At 34.9% G+C, this 22,903-nt stretch overlaps 1 protein-coding gene across 7 annotated transcripts in view; it reads left to right on the top strand.

The window, feature by feature from the left end:
• Nucleotides 1-3,672: 3,672 nt before the first annotated feature.
• LOC136809521 (filamin-A-like) overlaps nucleotides 3,673-22,903 on the top strand; it is a 52,491-nt gene continuing 33,260 nt past the window's right edge. For 2 of the 7 annotated variants that reach the window (XM_067066063.1, XM_067066078.1), the window contains exon 1: nucleotides 19,226-19,669. In XM_067066063.1, coding sequence (XP_066922164.1) covers nucleotides 19,646-19,669 — 24 coding nt within the window. In that variant the 5' untranslated portion in view covers nucleotides 19,226-19,645. Of the gene's footprint in view, nucleotides 3,840-7,313; nucleotides 7,434-13,789; nucleotides 13,944-19,225; nucleotides 19,670-22,903 lie in introns of those variants that run through there. The other 5 variants (XM_067066124.1, XM_067066117.1, XM_067066110.1 and 2 more) reach the window with 5 other exon arrangements.

Raw genomic sequence — 22,903 nt, 5'->3', positions numbered from 1 at the left:
TTAGGAATTAGTCAAAAGATTATGTAATCTTTCAACAACTTTTCTCATGTTCCTTTTTGACCACAAATTCGTGAACTTCTTGATCTGAGGCGAGATAAGGGTTAAACCATTTTCCTAACCAATAATAATTCATTTTTTTGTTCAAATAAAATCTCAGTACAAAGTGAAGGATATTGTTTTTTGCCATTTACATCATGGGTTGGGTTGGTTTTCTACAATCGACGTGTGTTCATGTTCAGCACTCGAAATGTTATGAAGCGAAATCTGGTTATGTTTTAAAGTACTATGGATAATGTGATGCATTAAAATAGTTTTGCACATTGGTTGGTCTGAATATGCATAAATTACTTTGTCTTAAGGGCTACTTAGACTACACAATATATTGGTGAACAATATTTGACAATATAGTTTGCAGACCGTAATGTATGGAGTAAACAATAGGTGCTCTATTATAAAAAGGAATTGTTAGAATAATTGCAAATCGAGCTGCCAATATATTTCGGACACCTTTTCAATATATTACCGGCATTCAGCAATATATTATCACTGATTATCAATATATTGCCTGACAATATATTGTGTAGTGTATGTAGCCCTTTATATTATTGAAATTCAAAATTTCAATAGATATCGGATCTGTCTCTTTGGCTGATTTGATACGATATCCAGTTCTCTGATTTCCTGACAGTCTCTTCGTTATTGTACTAAATCGTGTCAGACTATAGCATAACCTAGGTAGACCTTTGGATTAAAACTTCCACTTGGATGGAAATTTTCTAATTCAGCCTGCATTTTAATAATTATGCTGAAAGTGCAATTTTAATTTCTTAGAGATAGAGATTAAATAAATTTTCTACCTGCTGGTTGATTTGAATAATTCGAGATGTCAACCAAACGCAGGAAGTTTAGCAGGGTAAGAAACCAGATTTTTCCCTTTTAACTTTTTAAGCAAGATGTCCATAGTACTGTATTTTTGTTTATATGAGGAGTGTCTGTCTGTGGGTGTGCGTGTGTCCCAAAACTTTGAGACTAATGTCAGATTTGGCTGAACTTTGGCTCACTTGTTTTATATTTTTTCAAAATCTTTGATTTTTGGTGCCTGGGCACAAGTTTTTTTACTAACAAGAGGCTTTGATTTAAAACCCATTCGAAATTCAGTGAAGAATTGCACTCCAAAACCATCCCCAACTGAACAATAGAATTTCTATATCCAAGTTCGATAGAGATTTCCACCTCCACTGGGGCTGTAAGTGTGAGACACAGGGGTGTCAACGAGGACCAAAATACGAGCAGTCTAAATTTGAAAAAGTTGAATGTTTTAAGTTGGGTTCTGGGGTTTCATAGGGAAATTTTATGTGCAAATTGTGGTCAGCCTGATAACTCCAATGTTTCTCCTAATTTCAACCGGTGCTTTACCAAAAATATACAGTGGTGTTTTTATTACAAGAACAAGCACGGGAATCGATATTTGGTCGAATTTTTTAAATTCGAGTTTGTAGAGATTTGTTTGTAACGGTTTCTAACCTCCAGAAGACTTGTCACAGGCCCACTGGGACCCCAGCCCCACGGAAAAGTTTGGCCAAAATTTCGTCCCCGGTGGACAAAATACCTTACAATTTCAGCCCCACTGGGAAATCGACTTTGATTTCATCCCCTTTCGAAATTCAATGCAAAAATATAATTTCTGTCACCATTGGGATTTCGATAGAAATTTTTATCCGCACTGTAGAAAAAGTTCCACTGGGGCTGTGAGACAGGGGTGTTCCAAGTTAAGGAGAGTAACGTTTAGACTTTAAGGTTGGAGACTCTACTGCAGTTGTTTTATACTTTAATATACTTTAAAGGCCCAATATAAAGTAGTTGACCATTTCGAATCTTTCTGTACGTGGTTTTTATATACATCAGTTAAAGATTTTTGCGATTTTTGCGTTTTAGAGTCCACTAAGCCTTAAAATGTCTTCAACTGTTCTTAATATTTTGGCAATAGAAGCAATATGTTCTTATATATTTTGTTCTTATACAAATGTGTACTTGAAGGCTATTAAGGCCCAATAGATAAATGACCATTTCAAAATATTGATGTTTATGTACGTCAGTGCACGTTTTTTTTATAAAGACATCCAAAATTTTTGAAGGCTTCGGATGTTCTTAACTTTTTGAGTTTTAAGCCTCATTTTTTTGAATTTTTTTTTCCTTTTTCCTAAGAAATATTGGGTGGTTTAGAGTTGTTCTTAACATATTGGCCATCGAAGCCTTATGGTCCTATATAGTTTATTCTTATATAAAAAAACGTGTATTTGAATTATCGTGGTCTTTCTATGTTTGTCTGTATCTTATTTTTCCATCATATAAGTGAGAGAAGGGGTTAGCACTTCATAAGAACAATAAAGTGTCACCTCTTCTATATGAATTTGTAACTTCATTTACCCTCTACTGGAATACTTACAACAACAAAATAAACACTTAAATGTCGAGAGTCTCTTACCAATTTTTTTCCTTTTTTTTGGGGGGGGGGTCGTTACTACAGTGGAGTCTCTATAACTCGAAGACGCATGGGAAACTTAAATTTGCTCGAATTATGGAATTTGTTCGATTCATTGAGACTGGTTTATAAGGCATTGTTTAGTGGGGGGAGAAAAAAACTTACTTGAGATAAGGGGGACATTCGAGTTATAGAGGTTCGAGTAATGGGGACTCCACTGTAATTTGATATTTTAATAGAACTTGACCGTTATATAGAGCAGAAAACTTCTCTGAGACTGTTACCAATAGAATCTGCAGCTTATAAATACTTTCTCAATAAGTACGATTTCAAAATTCTAGGGTCAGATTTTGACCTTTTATAGGTTTTTTTGATTCAGTCTGACTTGTGAGACTGAGCTATTCTGTCTCGATATCCAAATTATACTTTTAACGCTGCTAACCTATTTAACTAAGCCCGTATTCACAAGGCTAGGACATGCGCCTAATGGCAAAATATAGAGTTTTCGATGCTTTGAAGATTTTATATATTTACTGATTTTCAGTTTGCCTTGGAATACTGGCTCAGGGGGGGGGGAAGCACGCGTTCAAAATATGATTTCGTTATTGTCCGTTGATAAGCTACCGATTTTACTTTCCCTAAGGTAGCTATTCAGTCACAACTTACCATCAGATTTATTCTGGTGACTGAATCAAATTAGCTTAGATTTCTAGGCTACAACACTGGGTTAGTTTTCGAAAACACTCGATGTTGTCGTGTTGTATCAGACTTTGTTGTCTTTATTACTGAAATCAGAAATGTCAGGTATTGTGGAAGATTTTCATTCCCGGTAATCCCTTGACCTATTTTCCAAAACCCTTATCAAAACATCAGCAGAAATGAAAAAAATTGCTGAATTTAAGAATTTTATCTGCCATTTCCATTGAAGTAAATTCCTTTTGGAAGAAAATAAAAAGTTATTCAAGTTATTCCTTTGTTTTGTTTCTACTAAAAAATAACAAGGTATTATCCAAATAAAATTTTAGTCCTTGATACAAAATCAAAAATGTCGTCTTATAATTAAAAATGTCATCATTATTTACTCAACCCTTAACCAATCAAGTTCGATCTTGCAAAAAACTTCTGTCAACACACTCGAAGCCTTCTCCAAATCTGGACACATATTTTGACAGTTCATTAACTTGACCTCTGTATGAGAGAGGGGAGTCTCGTTGGAAAAACGTGCGTGTACTGTGAAAATCTTTTGAAGAGAAGGGAATTCACTTTGAAAGATCTATCTTGACACCAACTGGACGGAGCTTTAGTTTCCATTTACTGAATTTCCAATCTATTTTACTCTTCAGAAATTTTCTAAAAGGTATGTTATTATCTTGTTTTTAATTTTATTTAATCTTTTGTGTTGTAAGAATATTTTTTAATTTGGTAAATCGGAATTTTACGGACACCACATTACCGGTTATCAATTATATACACTCCCTTCTCACACACCCTATGGGTTCTCCTCCAACTAAAATAATTGGCCAAAATCATCCCCAGTGATGAATTATGCCCCAAATTTTCTCTACTAAAAATAATCAAACAAACTAATCCTCGTTGAAAACTATTGTGCTATTTTTTCCCTATCTGCTGAATTTTCTCACTTGAAAACAATGGAATTCAATTCAATCTACAGCCATAAAAGACACGAGAATATCAATCCCCATCGAGTTTCAGTCCATTTTTACCCCGTATAGCTGGAAAGAAAAACCCTACCGGGTTGTGAGAAGAGGGTGTTTATAATATGATTGATGATTGCACAAAAACTGGCGCATGAAACTTGGACTTTCGGAATTTTATTTGTGTTTTAATATTTCCTATTTCCTGTGGAAAAATCAGGAAAAATCAAAGTATAATAGCCGCATTCTTTTTCACCGTTCAACATGATATTTCCTGATTTAAAGTTGAAATTATACAATCTCAGTGTTTTTTCGATGGCGGGATTCCCACGGTGACTCGGCTGCTTGTTTTTCCATAATACTGACATAAAATTGTGGAAAGCTGCTTGCTAAGGGCTGGGAAATAGAAAACGTTACCGCTATAAGTATAGTAGTGTAAATTAATTTTCTAAAGACCACCTTTCTATCGAAGTGAGGCAAAAGAAAGATTTTTCACAGAATGAGAAAATTTAGTGATTCGAGTGATGTCAATCTTTTTTTCTCTCTGAGGAATTCAGTTTGTATGCATAGAGAGCGGCTATAAAGTATCTACTAGAGAGAGGGTGGGGTGAACTAGAGGGTGATACCTCTATGCGATATAATCTTTACGATGGCCGAAAACGCAGAGCTCGAGCCGCTCAGTAGTCAAGCATGCTTCTCGTCTAATGCTCTCTACTGACGTAATACAATATCCTACGAACATATTTTTCAAAGATTAATTGCTCTAAACAAAATTAACATTTTAACATTTATTCCATAAAGAGACCGTTCAACTAACGTTTCCAGACCTATCTCTAAAAGGGGGTTTTTACTTTTGAAACGCTAACGTTTGCGCTGGGGACACTTACTTCGTCTGATAACGTTGATGTAGACAGCAAATACTTTATGGATCTGGTCACCCTCCAACGAAAAAGTTTCTTAAAGAGGCTCCTTTTTAATATTCGGTAGTTCCTTTTTCCTATATAGGAAGTGTATCTATATAGAGGTCTGCGATTTAGACTTAAAATACTTTGAATTAACGTAGGGCCGCAATGATTTTTATGCATTTCGAGAAGAGAGAAACCGTCTAAAGATCGCTAACAGATGTTGTCCTCTTTTACGCAAGTAAACGATTTATCTCAAAAGCTGTAAAGGATTATACACGAATCTGACATGTTATAAATCTTAAAATCTACTTTCCACGCCTTCCCAATTTTCTCATGTAAAAACAGACATGACGATTTGCCAGCAAAATACATACCATTCATATTCATTGGTCAGAAATGTATACCTAAACATCGTTATTTCCTTCCTTGACCGGAGTTTCAGCTTGTCCCTTAATGATAATACTAGTGAGCATATATTATTTGAAACCCTGGATTAAGCTATACCTTATCGGGGAAAACTTCGTCGGGGAAAATTTTTGTCGGGGAAAATTTTCATCGGGGAAAAATATTCGTCACTTGCTGGTAGTTGGTAAACGCATTAAGGCTGGGGAAAATTTTCGTCGGGGAAATATATTCGTCACTTGGCCAAAATTTCGTCACTTTTCCCCGACGAAGTTTTCCCCGATAAGGTATACCTTGTCGGGAAAAAAATGTCAGGGGAAAGTGACGAAAATTTTCCCGACGAAAAAAAAACCGACTAAATAAAACTTCGACATTTTTTTCCCGATAAGGTCCCCGCCATCTTTGACCGGAGTTTAAGAATACAGTGAACTCTCGTTAAAGCCTCGTAAAAATACTCTCTACATTCGAGTCTTTCTTTAATTCGGACAGGACAGCTTTTGGTCCCTAGAGGATCGAATAAGAGAAAAATCAACTGTAGTTGTATCCTAATGATAGGACTAGTGTGTGTGAATTTATAATACAATAATGTTCCGTTATAAAGAATGGTTGTTGTTTGACGTTAGGCTACCACTTTTTTAAAATTCCGATCAAAGATTTTGACTTGCTGATATTAGATTCTTATACAAATGAGAGAAACAGGGGTCAAATTCAGTTTTTCACAAATATATCATTTTAATATCCCGATTAAAATGATATACACAAACTAATTTATAAAAATACACACAGGGTGGGTTTCCTTATATGAGCTTTGTTGAACTGTGCAGACTGTGAAACTAAAAAAAGGATTAAAAAATACCTGCAGAAGTATTTATGTCAAAACATCACGATTCAATTTTTCATGAACATTTTTAAACCGGGGGTTCACTGGTAAAAAAGTAGCTATTTTCCATTAATATATCATTTGTATAATATAGTAGTTGCTAGTTCACCTCCGAATGATACGATTGTCAATCCATTCCTTCAAAAATACACCGATTTCATTCTATACGAAGTGTGACATAGTTGCATAGAATTTTCTTTCATAAATACACGAATTATTCCATTCTTCTGAGAAATGTATACTAAATATCAATTTCTTTTAAAAATACGAGAAATTAATTTCCTTAAAAACCGTTGTTCTAAAGGGGATTTTCCTTCAAAAACACTAAAAGATACACAAAAAAAAATCATTTTATATTCTCAGAAGCTACATGACATTGAAGGCTATTTTTCCTTAGAAATACACAAAACAAAAGTTTTCACGGGGTCTGTTTTCCTTTAAAAATACAAGAACCTAATTGTTTTCTTCAAATCCACCCACTCATCTGTGTTTTTTATTTTACCTCGAAAATTCAATGAAAAATTCCTGAGAACACTTTTTTTACTTCCATATGTATACAAAATGTTAGAAAATTAAATGATGACAACCCCCGTCTTTCAAGAATTAAACTGCTATCTAGATAACAATATTAGTGGATTTTTAATCATCTTTCATATGACATAACAAAGTTTTTATTCCTGTAAAAGAATAATACTCACAGATCTACAATGCATACTGGATAGGTCATTTGCTTCCCGAACGCTTATTTTTCAAGGTCTGTCAAAATGTTTTCTAATTTACGTTAGATTTTTGAACCCTAAATTTTGAAACAATCGAATTCTGGACCAGGTTTTGAAACATTGTAGATCCGTCTCTGTAAAACGTAAAAGGAGACATAATTTTGTTACAGAGGGTACCCGATCTAGTCAAGTTTTTAAAGATCAGTGATAATACCCACAGGGAGATAAATATTTCTCCCTTTTTTACTTTCATCTACAAAAAAAACAGTCATAACACGATAGACCTCGTTTGCAAGAGGTAGAGATTTCAAAAAAGAAGAGTCCATTTTATCTGTTCCTTGTTTCCTTGCTTTACACCATCGTACATAACACATATTGTTTAATATGGGGGTAAGTAGATTGGTTTAATTTTTTATCTGGTTTTAAATTAAAGTTCTTTTTCCGAATTTTATTGGTTTTTTGTCGTTGGTAATATTTTAATTTTATGGATTTCACAAACAACGCATATACTGATTTTTGTAAGAACCAGTATTATTTCTCTGGAGCTCGGTTGTTTATTTTTAACCACCTTCAGCCCCAAATCATCATTAAGTCCTGTCTTTCAAATTGTTTTCAAACTAAGATACACTACCCCTTTTCACAGTCCTGGTAAAATTTCAGCCAGTGGGGGTAAAATAACAGACTGAAACCCTAATAGGATAATATTTTGACGGATTTTTCCAGTAGTCCCATCGGTATGCTAGAAGGCGTGTAAATATTTAAATACAAGTTTTACTACTACTCTGGCCTTTCATTTGTTTAGAACATAACCATTCCAGGCTTTCAGCGAGTGTTTCAACTACCCTGAGTATGATTTCAGCCTGTGCTTTTCACGGTAGCTTTCCACATTTTAGTAATTTTTGCTACATGGTTTTAGGTTCGAATATTTTCAAGGTTCAAGGCCTAAAAAGCAGACTGTTGTACTGATTTGATTTGGAGAAAACCTTACGACGAACAACCAAAACCCCTGTATAATTTCTTAGAGCTTTGAAAATCCAACAAAGTTACGTTCAGTCCAGTATGAAGGTCGAACTTAAAATTACTCATGGAAAAATACCCTGTCTTAGTGACTCGGTGAGAATTCTTTAGTCAGTAGAGATAAAACCTCGACGGAAAACTTCCCGTTTTCGAATTATTGGAGTTTTTGATTCTTTAGTTATAGCTAAAAATGTGGGGATAATCAAAATGGGCTCTTCTGGAAAAAATTTTACATGCAGGGGTGGAGGATATAACAATTTTTAGTGATTTACCCGGACAGGGTGACTTTTGCCCCCCCGGACAAGCATCTGCTGACCCCCCGGACACACCAAATTACCCCCGGACAGAGCAAATTTACACCCTGGACAAGGCAAATTTTGATGATTTTTTGCTACCCCCGGACAATATATCCTCCACCCCCATGTAAAAATTTCACATATACAGTAGACTCCCGGTTATTCGTATAATTTGGTTATTCGAAGTGAGATGGCGTCCTCCTTGGATCTGCTTACTCAACCCAGGCAAAAACACTCTCGGTTATTCGAACTTCAGTTCTTTGAACTTTCAGTTATTCGAAGCGATTTCTATTCCCCTTGGGGTACATTATAGGCTAAACCACCCTCATCGAGTGAGAACATTAATTTTCTGCGATTGAAATAATTTTTTTCCTTTAAAAATCAATTTTCAATATTCAGGGCTACATATCGCTATTCAAGCAATTTCTTTGTGTTTATTACCCTCAACTGAACCGCAATATCTCATTACTTCAGAAAAGTCCCTCCAATTAAGGTTAAGTTGAGATAGGAACTCCCGGTTATTCGAACTAAATTTTTATCCCTCTTGGAGCTTCGAATAACCGAGAGTCTACTGTGAGGGTTAGTACTTATAGGCAAAAATGGGTGCTGGGTATGTGCGGACGGTAAGGGTCGGTTTTTCAACTTCAAAAGTATCTCTAAGGGTCGGAAAAATCATAAAGTTTTAAACTAGTCTCTCTAAGGGTCGGAAAATTCACGATTTTTAAGAAAAAGGGTCACCTTTTCAGCAAAAAATCAGTCTCTCTTAAGGGTCAGGGTTTGGAGGTCCAGCACGTACATACCCAGTATCCCTAACCCTAGTGCCCCCTAGGTTAGAATTTTGGTTGAATCTCAATGCATCCATTCCGTTCAATTTTTGCGATCAATTTTGCATCGCTTTTTAGCTTTCAGTTAGAGAGAAAAATATCCGAGTGATCTTTAAAATTTTCGACATTCGTTGTGAGGAACATGGTTTCAATATGTTGATAGTTATTTTAAAAAAATTGAGAAAGTGGTTGGGTTGGGGTATTATTTTTGTTGCATTGTTTTTAAATAAAATAGTATTAGTGGTTGATATCTTTGAAATTCCAGGTTGCAGTTGAAATATTAAACTTACAATAATAAAGGTAGGAATTAAACTGGGGGGCCCCTTCATTAATAAATTAAGGTTGGGTTGGGTTTGGTTGGGTAGGGTTGGGTTTGGGTTGATTTACCTTGAGTTACGTAAGTCTTCTTCTCTGTTATGAATGAGTTGAAACAAAATCCAATTTTCAGGAGAATTATTATTAGTCTGAGATACTGTAGGCTGTTTATAGTTTCTGTGGTCAATCTGTCTCGGAGCTTAGTGATGGATAATAAGTTTTTGGTGGTTTTTAGTATGTGAAACCACGAGACAGGAAATTAAATATTTGAGAGATCTGGTTCTTTTTGGCTTTGAACCGGCCATTTTTACCAATATTATACATTTTTCAAATTTTGCTTATTCTTTCCTCTTTATCGACATCCATAGTTTGACGGTATGTCGTAGCTCTTTTTATGTCGGTGTTTCGGAGTTCGAAGAAATGATGAAATAAGGCTATTCGTGGTCTGAATTGTAGATCCCAAAAAACCGCATCTAATACTCATATTAGAGCGCGAATTCAATTGTAGACTCGAATAGTCTGGGTTCTTCGGAGTTTTTACTGTCGGCGACTTAAAAAACATTTTGCCGGTGTTCGAAAGAGCTTAAACATTTTTTCACCAAAAGACACTGCACGGTGACTATTGACGTTTTCAGGAGAGTTTGGTCATAAAGCCCTTTACAAAATCTTTAAGACAGATAAAACTGAGATTGTCTAAGACCATTGATCAAAGGCAATTAAAAGTTTTAGTTTTATCTAAATGTTTCGTTTCATATCAGACACATCATCTCATATCAGGTCGGTGTCTCTCTATTGTTATATTTTGCTGAATAAACAAAAAACTTTTTCTCTTTCTGACCAATCTTGCTCCACATTCCTGTCAATCCAATGTGAAAAAGCTTGTAAATTAAATTGATGAGTAAGCAAACGATATCACTCTTATCTTTTATTGGCTACCACTCTTAGAACAAAACCTTCAACAAGCCTTATAATTCTTTATACTACTACTACCATCTCGCTATACACTCTTTTTTAAGACAACCAGTAATGAGGCTTAACTGTTCTTATTTTTGGCACTTTTGAGCCTCAAATTGCTCTTATTTGCTTCTTTTTCTAAAGCGAAACTGAGGTTTTTTAGGTTCAATACCCCTAATTTATTACTCGTTTATTTGCTTAATTTGCTATTTTTGTTCTTCATTATGATCTCATTTTCCTTATTCTTATGGCATTTTCGAGCCTCATTGTTCTTGTAAGTTTGTTCTCATAATAAAAAGAGTGTTAACCCTTTAACTGCCGTTCGTATTTTTAAGGTTCGACCTATTTGCCACGGGAAAAAAAGAAGGTTCAACCTATTTGCCAGATGTCGGCATATGCCGACATGGGCAAAAGGTAGCGATTTTGACTTCATTTTCTGAATAATATATGAAGTATCAGCCAAGGACTATAATTTTGAGTTGAACATTGTTGAATAGTTAATTTTTAACATAGAAAAGCTTTTAACTATTATCTTTTTTCATTTCAAACCATCTAATACAAAATCTTTGTAGAAGTGTTTGCGGCAAAGGAATGGAAAGTGCCCATATCGGCAAATCCCGACATCGGCAAAGAAATCGAAAATGCTCATGTCGGCATCTAGTATAAAGTGAATATCAAATTGTTTTTTTTATAATAACCAGTAAAATTGAGTAATTTTAGACTCAACATAGACTAGAGTCTACTTTTGGCTGAACTTTGCTTTTTGATATTTTTTTATGACGCTGAGTCCAGTGAAGTAGATTAGGAGTATTTGGCGAGGTCGCCATTTTGCAAAAGAATGTTTAAAATCCAAATAACAAAAAAAAACTACTTGGAGTTGAAAGATATAATCAAAAATGAGAAACAAACAGCAATAACAGATTTACAATCCCTTATTCTCAAATAAAAACATTGCTTCATACTGTTTTTACCTTCCTAAAACAACTAAAATCTGGCGGACTGTTTTACAATCCGCCTAAGCAAAAGCATATTACCATATACTACCGGGCCACTTAATTGCGCCATCCAGTCTATCAAAAAGCTTTAAGTGGACCCCGGGCTAGGCTCAACATTGTTCTTAAATTTTGAGCCTCGTCATGTGTTCTTATAAGATTGTTCTTATAAGAAAGTGTATATCTTGATCTGTCAGCTTTTACCCCTTTTAACCCACACATTTCCCCTGTCAAACCTATTAGCTCTTGGTTGAGTCAACAAAGCTAAGCCAAAGCTTTATTTAAACTATGCAAAACTATTCCCGCTAAGCATGTATTTCAAAACAGGTTTTAAAAGTTTCACGAAATATGTGTCCTTCCTATCAGATGAACGTGTGTCTATAAGTTTATGTTTTGTCTATGAACTGAGTTATAACTATATCCTCTCTGATTTTTATCAAAAACAGATTTGCAGAAAGAAATTATATTCGCATAAATTATGTTCCAAAGTTAATTTATGATAATTATTTAGTGGGTGTGCATATAATTTATTCGTATAAATTAATCTGATAAGAAGTTTCTGACGTACTCTAGAATGTCATCATTATTGTCAAGAAAATCAAAAGCTGTCATATGGAGTTTTTTGCGAATATAAATAAAATAGGGATAAAAAACGACAGATGATAGCGGGGTATGTATTACGATATCTATGAACCCCTCTCTCAAATGATCAATGTCCCTTCTATTTTGAAAAATGATAAGTTGAATTCCTCTATAAAGTGCCTGCTACATCACATTAAAGACTTCACAGAAAGATGTGTGCAACAGTATAACCTTTGGTTTTTCCTTTAAAACCCTCAGACCTTTAACCTAGTCTTTTATATTCAAGGTCATGAAATCTTAAAAAAGAATTTCAAGGCTAATGTTGATTTATTTAAAAACAGGCCCTTAATGGGGGTTATAATTTTATACATCTCAACAGATCTCAAACTCATAGCCCTGAAATATAAGTCAACGTATTTCGCAGCTTCTACTACAGTGTGCTACAATATAACTTTCTAATTCGAACTTGAATTATAATGGGAAATTTTGACAATCATTCACTTAAATCATTGAGGGTCATACTAAGGCAAGATGTATTGAAACAACTTGATAGTTATATAAAAATAACCAGAAGGAAAATTGACGCCCTTATAAAGTAAAATTATATTTGAATAAAAATGTTCAAAAGTTTATTTTCTCTGTTTGTATCGTTTCCATATTTTACCATGGCAACACAGTTATAAGTGACGTCATGACATGACATTGCGTGATAGAACGCCGGCAACGAATTAAGAATCCGGATATTGTCTACCATCGGTAACCATGGTAACATTTGAGGATGTTCTTAATAACAATCATTCCTGGCGTTGTTATCTACATGTCGTTCTACCACTACCACACGAGCACAATTATTTTATTTAGTTGTAGCTCTTTAAATCAACGTTCTTTTATTCGATGCGCTCAGTTATTCAATAATATTGAAAGCCACCATCAACAAGATACTCGCATAAACGACACTCCACTAGTCGATATCCAATCCCCCTTAAAAATTGAATTAGAGAGCGTCTAGTGTAGTTTGATTGCTTGGGTATTTGCAATGGTATTTTCAGGGTCCCAATGCCTTTCTCTGTGCAATGGCTACTAAGGTATTAGACCTATTCATGATATGCACCACTGGAGAGCCTTCCAAGAATTTTCAAAGCTTCCACCCAATACGTCACTTTTTCTATTGTTTAAGTGACGTATTGGGTGGAGCATTTTAAAAGTTCTCAGAAGACTCTAAAGTGGTGCATATCATGAATTGAGTTTTGTTGGCTATTTAAAGATGTGTGTAATAAACATGATACAAATTTGAGAAAACCAAAAGATATGCACATGGCAAATTTAAGGTTACTCCCAGATCAACCATCCTCCCGGAGAAGAAGTTTTCCATAGCACAGGTAGCTATTATGTGCTACCTATACTTCGTAATGAGCTGCCTATTCTGTAATCTTTTTGTTAATCAAAAGTGTGCCGCTGATGGGACCCCTACAATTGCATACAAAATAACCATGTGAAGGTTCAGCTTATATACTTTATAATCTGATATCATACTTCCATGGACAATAGACTTCTAACAAACCAGATGGTGGTATGAAGGTTCTATTCAGAGTATACAGGCAAATTGATCAATGCATTTCATTTGCAATAGAAAAGTCTCACGAAGGTTGAATTACTTCTCTTATCAGATATTTTGATCAGAATCATCATAAGCTGTTGGCACTTCTTAAAATTTGGTTTCGTTAATTGACTTCGTTAAAACACTTAATGAGTTTCCCTTAATTGCAAGAATTCGCTTACTTTTGCCAAAGCACGCTGCATATAAAGTTTTTGCTGTTATTTTTCTGTGGCAATTATTATTCTTAAAGAAATCAGCATAGTGGTTGATGTGTTTAGAATAGCAGGTTGAGCGAAGTTTATAACACCAAATTTCCAACAAAGGTAAGAATTATTCGGAGAGGTTATACCATACTGGCTGAGGTGGGGAGGTGTAAGATTCCCACTGTTCATACTTCCCTCTCTTCCTATCTCTGAGTCCACAACTTATTCCGATTATTCCAGTTTTCTCCTACACATTTTGTCTAGACTTCAATTGTTATAGCGAAAAAGTAGTCTGGATCTCCATGCTAAAATTCCATCCTTCTTCCAAATGAGAACATATTTTCAGAGGGTTTACAGGATTTAAAAAAAGAGATTTCGTTATAAAAGACCCACGGGTGAATCTAAAGATTACCATTGTCTAGGATTATTTGAAACGTTAAAAAACGGCTGAAAAGTTGTTCGATTTTTACAACAACGGTTCTTTCTTGTAAAGTAAAAAGTTGGAGTGGGTAAAACGAAGGTCTTTAAAAACGGGATATGGGAAAATATCATAGCGTCGAGAGGATGCTTGAATGTCCAAAGTGAAAACACGTGACTGAGATCGTCTCGACAACTTTTTACAATCGATGACCTAACATGGTCGACTGCAAATCAAATTTCGTAATGTTCAAACTGTGTAATAAATCATAGTTCTTTCCTTTGTATTTCCGACAGTAAAATCATTTTGATGTTTGTTTACATTATGCCAAGCAGCCATTGTTGTTGCTAAGGGAGTTGTAAAATTTCCTTTTCCGTTAGAAAAACACTTCAAAAGTCAAATAGTTCCGCTTTATTGGCAACGGCTTGTTGTAATATGCGTCACGAGTCAAACAGATACAGTTCCTGTTCGGTTGTTAATAATTATTAATGACCTTGACTCTGTGCACATCAGTTATCTGCCCCTAACTTTCCAAAATTTCATTTAACAATTCATTCAACCTTATTTGATAAGTTTGGAAATACCTTATCGGTAGAAAATTCGTCGGCAAAAAGTGACGAAAAAATCGCTTGGTAACGAAATTTTTTACAGACGAATTGAATAGAACATATTATTTCATTTTAGAGCTCTTTAGTACAGAAAAATGCTGTACAACAGGGGAAATTTAGAACAATATAGGAAAAGAAATTCGTCCGTCAAAAATATTCGTCGGCAAAAAGTGACGAAATTATTGCCAAGTGACGAAATTTTTTACCGACGAATATTTTTGACCGGCGAAATTTTTGACCGACGAATTTTCTACAGATAAGGTATTTTAATAATCATCTCTCTTTCGACGATTAACCAAATATAGACTAAAAAGACTGAAATCCTGAAATGGTTCAAAGCCAGGTTAATTTATGGCGATGTAGAAAATCCTTAAAAGTGTCAAAATACTAGTGGGTGTCGAAATTAGTTTCGAATAATCTCCTATGAGAGCCTTTTTTTGTCTAAGATTACAATTCAATAGAATTTTAGCCCCAAACTTATTTGTTCATTAAGGTGTGGCCAATGGCTTGAGGATTGGTTGTAATGTTTGCTCTCCCTTATACTTAAAATCATAGCGGGTCATCTAAGTATATTAAGCTTGATTATAAACATTATCAGATGACAGAATTTCTAAAAATTTCCATTTTGATTATCACGATTGATGTTTGGTCTAAGCTCTAAACCTAATTTTTATTTACCTTGGACTTTGAGATTTGCCAAGGCTTGTCAAATTTGTTGGTTGTTGCTAGGAAAGTAAATTCTTAAGTTGTGTTATCATAGTGTCAAAATATCGTTTCCGACCTTTTGAAACAGTTTTAATTGGTTGTAGGTCACTTGGTTGTTGGTAACTTTGGAGTTTTGTGGAAGAGGAACTTTTTAAAACAAGGTAAATTTATTTTTAAGGTTCCATGGTATTATCCCAATTCAGAATAGTTATTACACTGGATTTTGAAGTTTAAGGTTTTAATTCATGCTTCAAATATCAGAATTCAGTGTCCCGTGACTGCGCTATGACCTAGGGCAGTTTGCTAAGCGATGCAAAGAGTGACCTCGTATCTAGTTGCATCTACGGGGATATACTGCTAATTTGGTGGTAAAAGATGGCTTTGTAGTCACTCATAAATAGTCTTGTTGTCGTATTAAAGTATGTCTTTGCAACTAAACAAAGACAATTATTATGGGGTGGGATTGGTAATTTAGATTGTAGATCGCATTGATGGTCAGGACCGATGTAAATAAGATAATGTAAATCTCAGCCAGATGGAAAAATAAATAGACGGAGAAATTATCTTTCTATATCAGTCTCGTTGTTTCAAAGCCTTGACTGAACTTGGATAATTTACTGTTTTCTATCCATTGATTTAGGGTAATACGCGGGTGCTCAGTTTACGGGATATAGGGCAATGGGCTGCATTGATAAGAACATTAGCAGAGCTAAGAAAGACAATAACAGCCGAAATTGCTTCAGCTTCTACAATTTTATCTGGACTATTTTTTCAAGAAGGTTTGGCTTCTTAGTATCTTTGCTTTTTTTGCAATCCTTTCAAGGCTGGGATCGGATTTTGTCACTTTTATCGATTCGTTTTGTCATTCATAATCTTAAATGATTTTAAAAGATTCAAATGCCGTTATAGATAGACAGATACATCAAATCTATAGGACTTTGATTTATCTTGGACTAGTTGTTCTATGTCTCTACGGCTTTTTACGGATACAGTTGACGCTCATTAATTCGACGTTCTACTATTCGATAATTCTCATAAACGACACTCCGTTATTCGATGAAAATTCAATTCAACTTGAAAATTGAATTAGAGAGTGTCAACTGTCTATTGACCTTTACTTGTAAAGTTATAAACTTGGGAAACTTCTGTACTTTGATTATCCGATTCGGCTTAACAACAACACTTGTTGTTTTTGCTCAATACTAATAATCAAATTTTTGTTTATCCTATTTTGTTGTTTTGAAAAATATTGTGTTCCGTGTAGACTCTTCGGATTAGGTTTGCTTTTATAAAGTAAGTGAGCCTATTCTGTTATAAGAATACTTCAATGAAAGAACATTCTTAAAAAGTTATGTAACTTTTTCATTGATCCTACCTCTAATCCATCTAAAAAACATTCCCGTCTTGAACGTTTTTGCAACGCCATCTTGATACTCATATATTTAAAAGCATGGCCCTCGACGTGCGAATCGAATTGAGGGGGCCAAAAAAATATGCCACCCACCATGGTTGGGCGACGAAGAAAATTTTCGACTTTTCACCCTTATTTCACCCCTCTAAACGGTATATGTAAGATTTTTTAAAGTAAAAAAAATTACTTTGCAAATTATTGGGGGAGGAGGGGGGGCATGCCCCCCCCCCCGATGACGGGGGCCATGAAAAGGTGGGTTTGGTTCAGTTACCCAGGGAAGTAGATGAACTTAAAGTTAGTTGAGATTAGATAAATTTTCAATTTGTGTCTAATAGCCCCTCCCCTTTTTTGTTTGGTCAATATATTAGTCTTGAAAATAAATACACTTTTATAAGAACATAAGGCTTCGATAGCCGAAATGTTAAGAACAAGTTAAGAACATTTCAAGGCTTTTCTGACTCTTAAACAGCCAGTTTCTTTTAGAAAAACGGGCAAAAATAAGAACATGTTAAGAAAATTTTTAGGCTTAAAACTCAAAAAGTTAAGAACATCCAAAGGTTCTAAAAATGTTGGATGTTCTTATACAAAAAACGTGTAAATCCCGATTATTATTCATCAAAATATCCAGAAAAAATAAACGCCTAAAATTTCATTATTGAATATTTCAGTTTGTAATGATTCTGAAAACGTTGCCGCCCTTGTAATGTTTGATATTATTTCTCAAACAGGATTATTGTTTTACCAAAATATTTTGAACATTTTAGTTTAATTCTCTCAAGAAACTGTATTAAAATGTTCCTAAACCTTTGGCTTTGGAGATTTATATTCTTTACTTTTGTGTTCTTATATACCTTGTTCTTATAAAATGCTTTTTAAAGCCCCTCCTCTCCACATGGTGGAATAAGAGCTTTTCAGAAAAAAGCTATAATTTAGCAAAATGCTTCACCAAAATAGCGTTTAAACCTTAATTGGTCATTATATAGGACATTTCAAAAGCGTTTGAAAATGTTTATTATTGCCAATTAATCAAAGCAAAAAAATTGGAATGGAATTTAATGAGGGCTATTATTTTATAAAGCAACTATCCCGACAGGTTTGACGTCAGCGAGTTATAAAAATAACAATTTGAAAATATTTCAAAACTTGGGAATGTAAATATGGGCTTGATTGATACCAGAGTGGTGTAATACTTTAACCAGGGCTGTCCGGTTTGAAAACCCTCTCTTTACAATACTCCATTCAGTCTATAGATAGTCAAGTCAACTGACCCTATGAAAAAAACAAAGCTAAAGTCTGTCTGAGCCTGAACTTGGGTTTGATGCTCAGCAATTAAGATTAGGAGAAGTCGAGCAGTACAGGAAGAAAGAGTGGCACCCTCTCCTAACTTTGGGTAGACAGCTATCGAAAGAGGTGTCTTCGGGTCGCCGCCGACTGTGGCAGACTACCTTACTTACTAGGAAGAACTGGTGAAATTAGTTGACTTGTATATCATTATGGACCAGATAAAAAGCAAAAATAGTCGAAGCAAACCCCTGTGCGTTGCTTTTGGCCATCCCCAAGCCCGGTGGACTCGGGAGGTACTTCAGCCTCCCCACTTTTGAGCAAATTAGTTTTTTTTCTGAAATTCCTAGCTGATTTTATCTCATTTTGAGCATTCAGCCTCCCCACTTTGACCGTTGTTCCGCCAGGCCTGATCTCTATTTTGCAATAAAGCAATGGTTGAATAAAATATCAATCTACAGATTAGCATATCCATGTTATATTGATATTGAATCTATTTGGTGACCTACCCTCTTGGTGTGTTGGCTTAAAAATTGCTAATGCAGTACTAGTATATGCTATGCTAAAAACTAGTTGCAGCCGTGAACGTTTTAGTTTTCCATAACTAATATTCGAGGAATTATTTGGAAATTTTTATTTTGAATTGGTAGCACTCTATACTAGAAGTTGTTTTTCTACAATTTCACATTCCCTCAGTTGATCGTTATGCCATACTGTAAGGTGTTCTTATAAAAAAGTTTTACTTTGTCAAATTTTCCATAAATGTTAAGGATGCTCTTTTTAATATCAAAAGCTCAAAAGCAAGCAAAAAAAAAAGATTGGATTTTTCTATTAAGGGCTGTTATGGTTTCTTTTGTATTCTACGCTAATGTAATTAATCGTCAGGAACAAGACAATTGAGTTGACTAAAAAAGACAATAAATAATGTCATCAAAAAATACCCGTACATAAAAAAAGGAATTACTTTTCTCATTTTTTTGTTTTTATTTTTGTCTCTTTAATGGCTGGGCGTGTGTAGAGTCCGTTAGTAAAAAAGCTAAAATCGGATTTCTTGTCTCGTTTACTATCAAAACACAGGCTAGTTGGTACAGAATCACGAAAAATAATTCCATTTTTGAGACAAGGAGAGGTCCCATTTTTGTTGACTTCAAAAACATTGGCTTTTACTGATATTATTCCACATTTTTGGGAGAGTTGATCATTTTATGAAAACATTGAACTGTGTTTGAAGTCAGTCGTCTGCGAGACTCTCTCCTAATCAACACGCTTATACATTTTTGCTGTGGTCGGAGAAAATTCGAATTCTTTTTGTTTTGAAATTTTTGGATTTGAACTTGGTACAGCAAGAAACAGTCATTATATTCTTCATTGACACACAGAACAGACTTTAGACGACAAAATGGGAGACCCTAATAGAGACCAAGTAAGTTATGAGGCTTCTAGGGTTTATATTTTCAACTCCTTTAACGATGACTGAGGGCCTGGTCTGGTGGCACGGATCTGGAAAGAGCTTTAAAAAAGTATTAGTTATTTTCGTCTAAGGTAAAAGTGACACCTATCAGGGTTACCATATAGTTAATGATAAAGCTCTTGCACTCTTGCTTTTTGCATTTTGCGTGTTTGAATCTGATCTGCTACAAACTTTGTGAGCGATTTATGTATTCATTTGTTAAATTAGGTCTTTGAAATTTGACCTTTTCGTTGATTGAAATTTTATCTCACTGTATCACTCTTTTCTTTCTTATCTTGACGACAGAGGAATCCCTATACCTTGTTATATGATATCTACTGTATATTGATAGGTGTGTTACGTGAAGAGGTTCATTTTATTATAAAGTACTTGAACCTGTTTTAGATTTTAGACTTAACCGAATTTAGATTTAAGTGCTTGTAAACTCTTATGAATGACCCTGGTAAAACAGTTCTTAATCCAGATTCGACTGCGATGAGAATTAATTTCCCGGTGGAAGTAAACTAGGGTACACCTTTCCGGAAAGGGTGATAAGCTTTAGTTTAGATTCTCGCATGCTTTTCTACTGCCAAGGATTTGCAGATTCGCCGTGAGTGGTTTGCGAGATTTCCTCCTCAAGGGGAGTTGGCTATAAATAGTTTGGAAATTCGCTGCACAAAAACTGTCCAAATTGTAATGGAACACAGAACATATTACCACATGCAATCTATAAACGATCTCTTTAAATCAATGGCTGTATATACCATATATTTTCAAACGTTTCTCTTATTTTTAGCGATTGATAACATCTCTAATGACCTCAGTGCATTCTCTTAACATTTGATATTGCCGTTTTATATCTGCTTATTATAAGAATCTTATCATCTTTGTAAGCACATTTTTCACTCAAAGAACACTTTTGCCTCTGAACGGTTAACAGACAAACTTTTGTACCTTGACTACGAGCCAATGTCTGGAGCGGATCAAGAAGAAGGACTGAACTATGGATGGATTTACAACAAAAAAATGCAAATATTAGATCTATTTTGCTGCTGAAAGGCTGCACAACCCAATGATTCTTGCTTTTAAAACATCCTTGCTCAACTTTTAACCTTGCTTTCTGGTACCCTCTCAGGACTGAGAATATGGCGAGGGCTAGATGAGTGTAAGAAAGATTTTCAAGACTTGTCTTAAAAATCTTGCTAATTGCAATCAAGAGGAATAACCAAACAATTTTGAGAACGCCTTTTAAGAATAATTAGATTGCCAAGCATCGCTGTAAGGGTGTGTACAACTTCTATACTCAAGAACTCTTAGATATCGGAATACATACAGTTGTCATCTCATTAAAACATGCTGAGTTTCAAAATAAAAGTAAGTGACTCGCCCAATTCCTTCCATACGACCTTTCATATAATAAAAACATCTGTAATCGGCTATAGTGATTCAAAGTCACACAACCTTGGAATTATCAGTATTGAAAGAAGACATTCATTTCAAGAATGTGCAACCATTCACCTCTTTTTGCAGGGATTTTTAAAATAGTCTATGTGGGTTTTTTAGATGCTTGCAACATCCTACTGTGCATAAAGTTTTATCTATTTTCTCTTGTTAATTATATGTGTCTCGCTGGAACGCTTTTCTAAGTGCAGCATTTCCGTTGATAAAACGAACTTATAATCACATTAAAAACATTAATTTTGAAGTTTTTAATCTTAAGACTTTTATCGAGATAGAAAATCTGATTAATAATCAAATCAGAATCTTTGCAGGAAAATGTGCAATATGTTGCTTTTATCTATACCTATTTGTCAATCAAGACACTATGTCCGAAATGAACAAATCTTGCGACTTGCGAGGCAAACCCAAGGCTTCTTTTTTGATAGTTGTCTCAGGCCCGGCGGAAGTGGGGAGACTGGGGAGACTTTAGCCTTCCCAGCTTTGACCTAAAGAGATTTTTTTCTCAAATTCCTAGTGAGTTTTATCTCATTTTGAGCGTTCAGCCTCCCCACTTTCACAGTGGTTCAGCCGGGCGTGTGTCTACCCGAAGGTAGGGGAGGGTGGCACTCTTTCTCCCTGGATTACTTGATACACACTGGATCCGTCTCTTTAATTGCTGAGCACTTATCTGAGATACACCGTGTACCATCTTCAATTCATTGGTAATATCGGACAAAATACGGTAAAAAATGCTCTACTGAATATCAAGCAAGTCGTTTTTTTCGGTAAAAACACCAGAGAACTTAACGTGAATTTCTAGAAAGTTTGATTGAATTTTTCTGTTCCAAATGAACTCCTCATTTAAAGGCCTCGACATTACCCAAAACCTTAATCATCGTTTCATATTTACTCAATAACTGCTAATCCCTTTATAAACGATTAGAAACAAAATTTGTCGGCAGACTTTGTGTATAAAGCGGAAAAGGCCTCTTTGATATTTGACCTCTATCGATGATTTAACTTTTGTTGAAGCAAAGATGCAACAAAAATATGTAACCGATTTGAATGACCTATGGCTCCCAATTCAACAAAAATATTTTATTATCTACCCGCAAAATTTAAATCAAGTTTTAATTGCAAAACTATTTTTGCGAATCCCACATAACTGTACCATTGCATTGACTGTCCAATTCGATTCATCTGATTCAAATAGGAACCACAAAATTTCGATACAAAGTTTTCCTTTTTCTTTTCATAATGTATTCATCCGATCTCAGAATATTCAACTGTAGTTGATATTCGGTTCAAAGTATAGCTCGTATAAATAAGCTCGTTGCATTTTGATTTTTCGGGGCCAAGATTGTTGTTTTTTCTTTTTTCGATTTTCACCATAATTTTCCAGCGTTAGGTTTCCTTATAACTTCTGCATGAAGATTTAAAATTATCAATTTTGAGTGGTTTTATCAACAATACCATTGGACTCAGAACTCTGGCTTTCACAAAAGAATATTTGTTTATTCCTCAAATTTTTGATTTTACTGGATTGAATTATTTTACGAAGAGGAAATACCGTTTCAGCAAAATGAGCATGTTTTCTGTTGTTGGGGCGCCGGTAAAACGACGCGAGAAAGTCGTTGAGCGACGTGAAAAAGTCGTCGTTTCTGGAGGCACTATTGGACAAAAGGTAAAACACTTCTCTCTCCTCCTTCTTGTCTTATGGAAACATATCCTGTTACCGTGTAGGCTACAGGCATCCGCTAGTTCGCC

The sequence above is a fragment of the Clytia hemisphaerica genome, unplaced genomic scaffold, assembly GCF_902728285.1.
Source record: "Clytia hemisphaerica strain Z4C2 unplaced genomic scaffold, Clytia hemisphaerica genome assembly, whole genome shotgun sequence".
Classification (NCBI taxonomy): Eukaryota; Metazoa; Cnidaria; class Hydrozoa; order Leptothecata; family Clytiidae; genus Clytia; species Clytia hemisphaerica.
The sequence above is the reverse complement of the archived record's forward strand: the minus strand, read 5'-3'. Positions and strand labels throughout refer to the sequence as shown.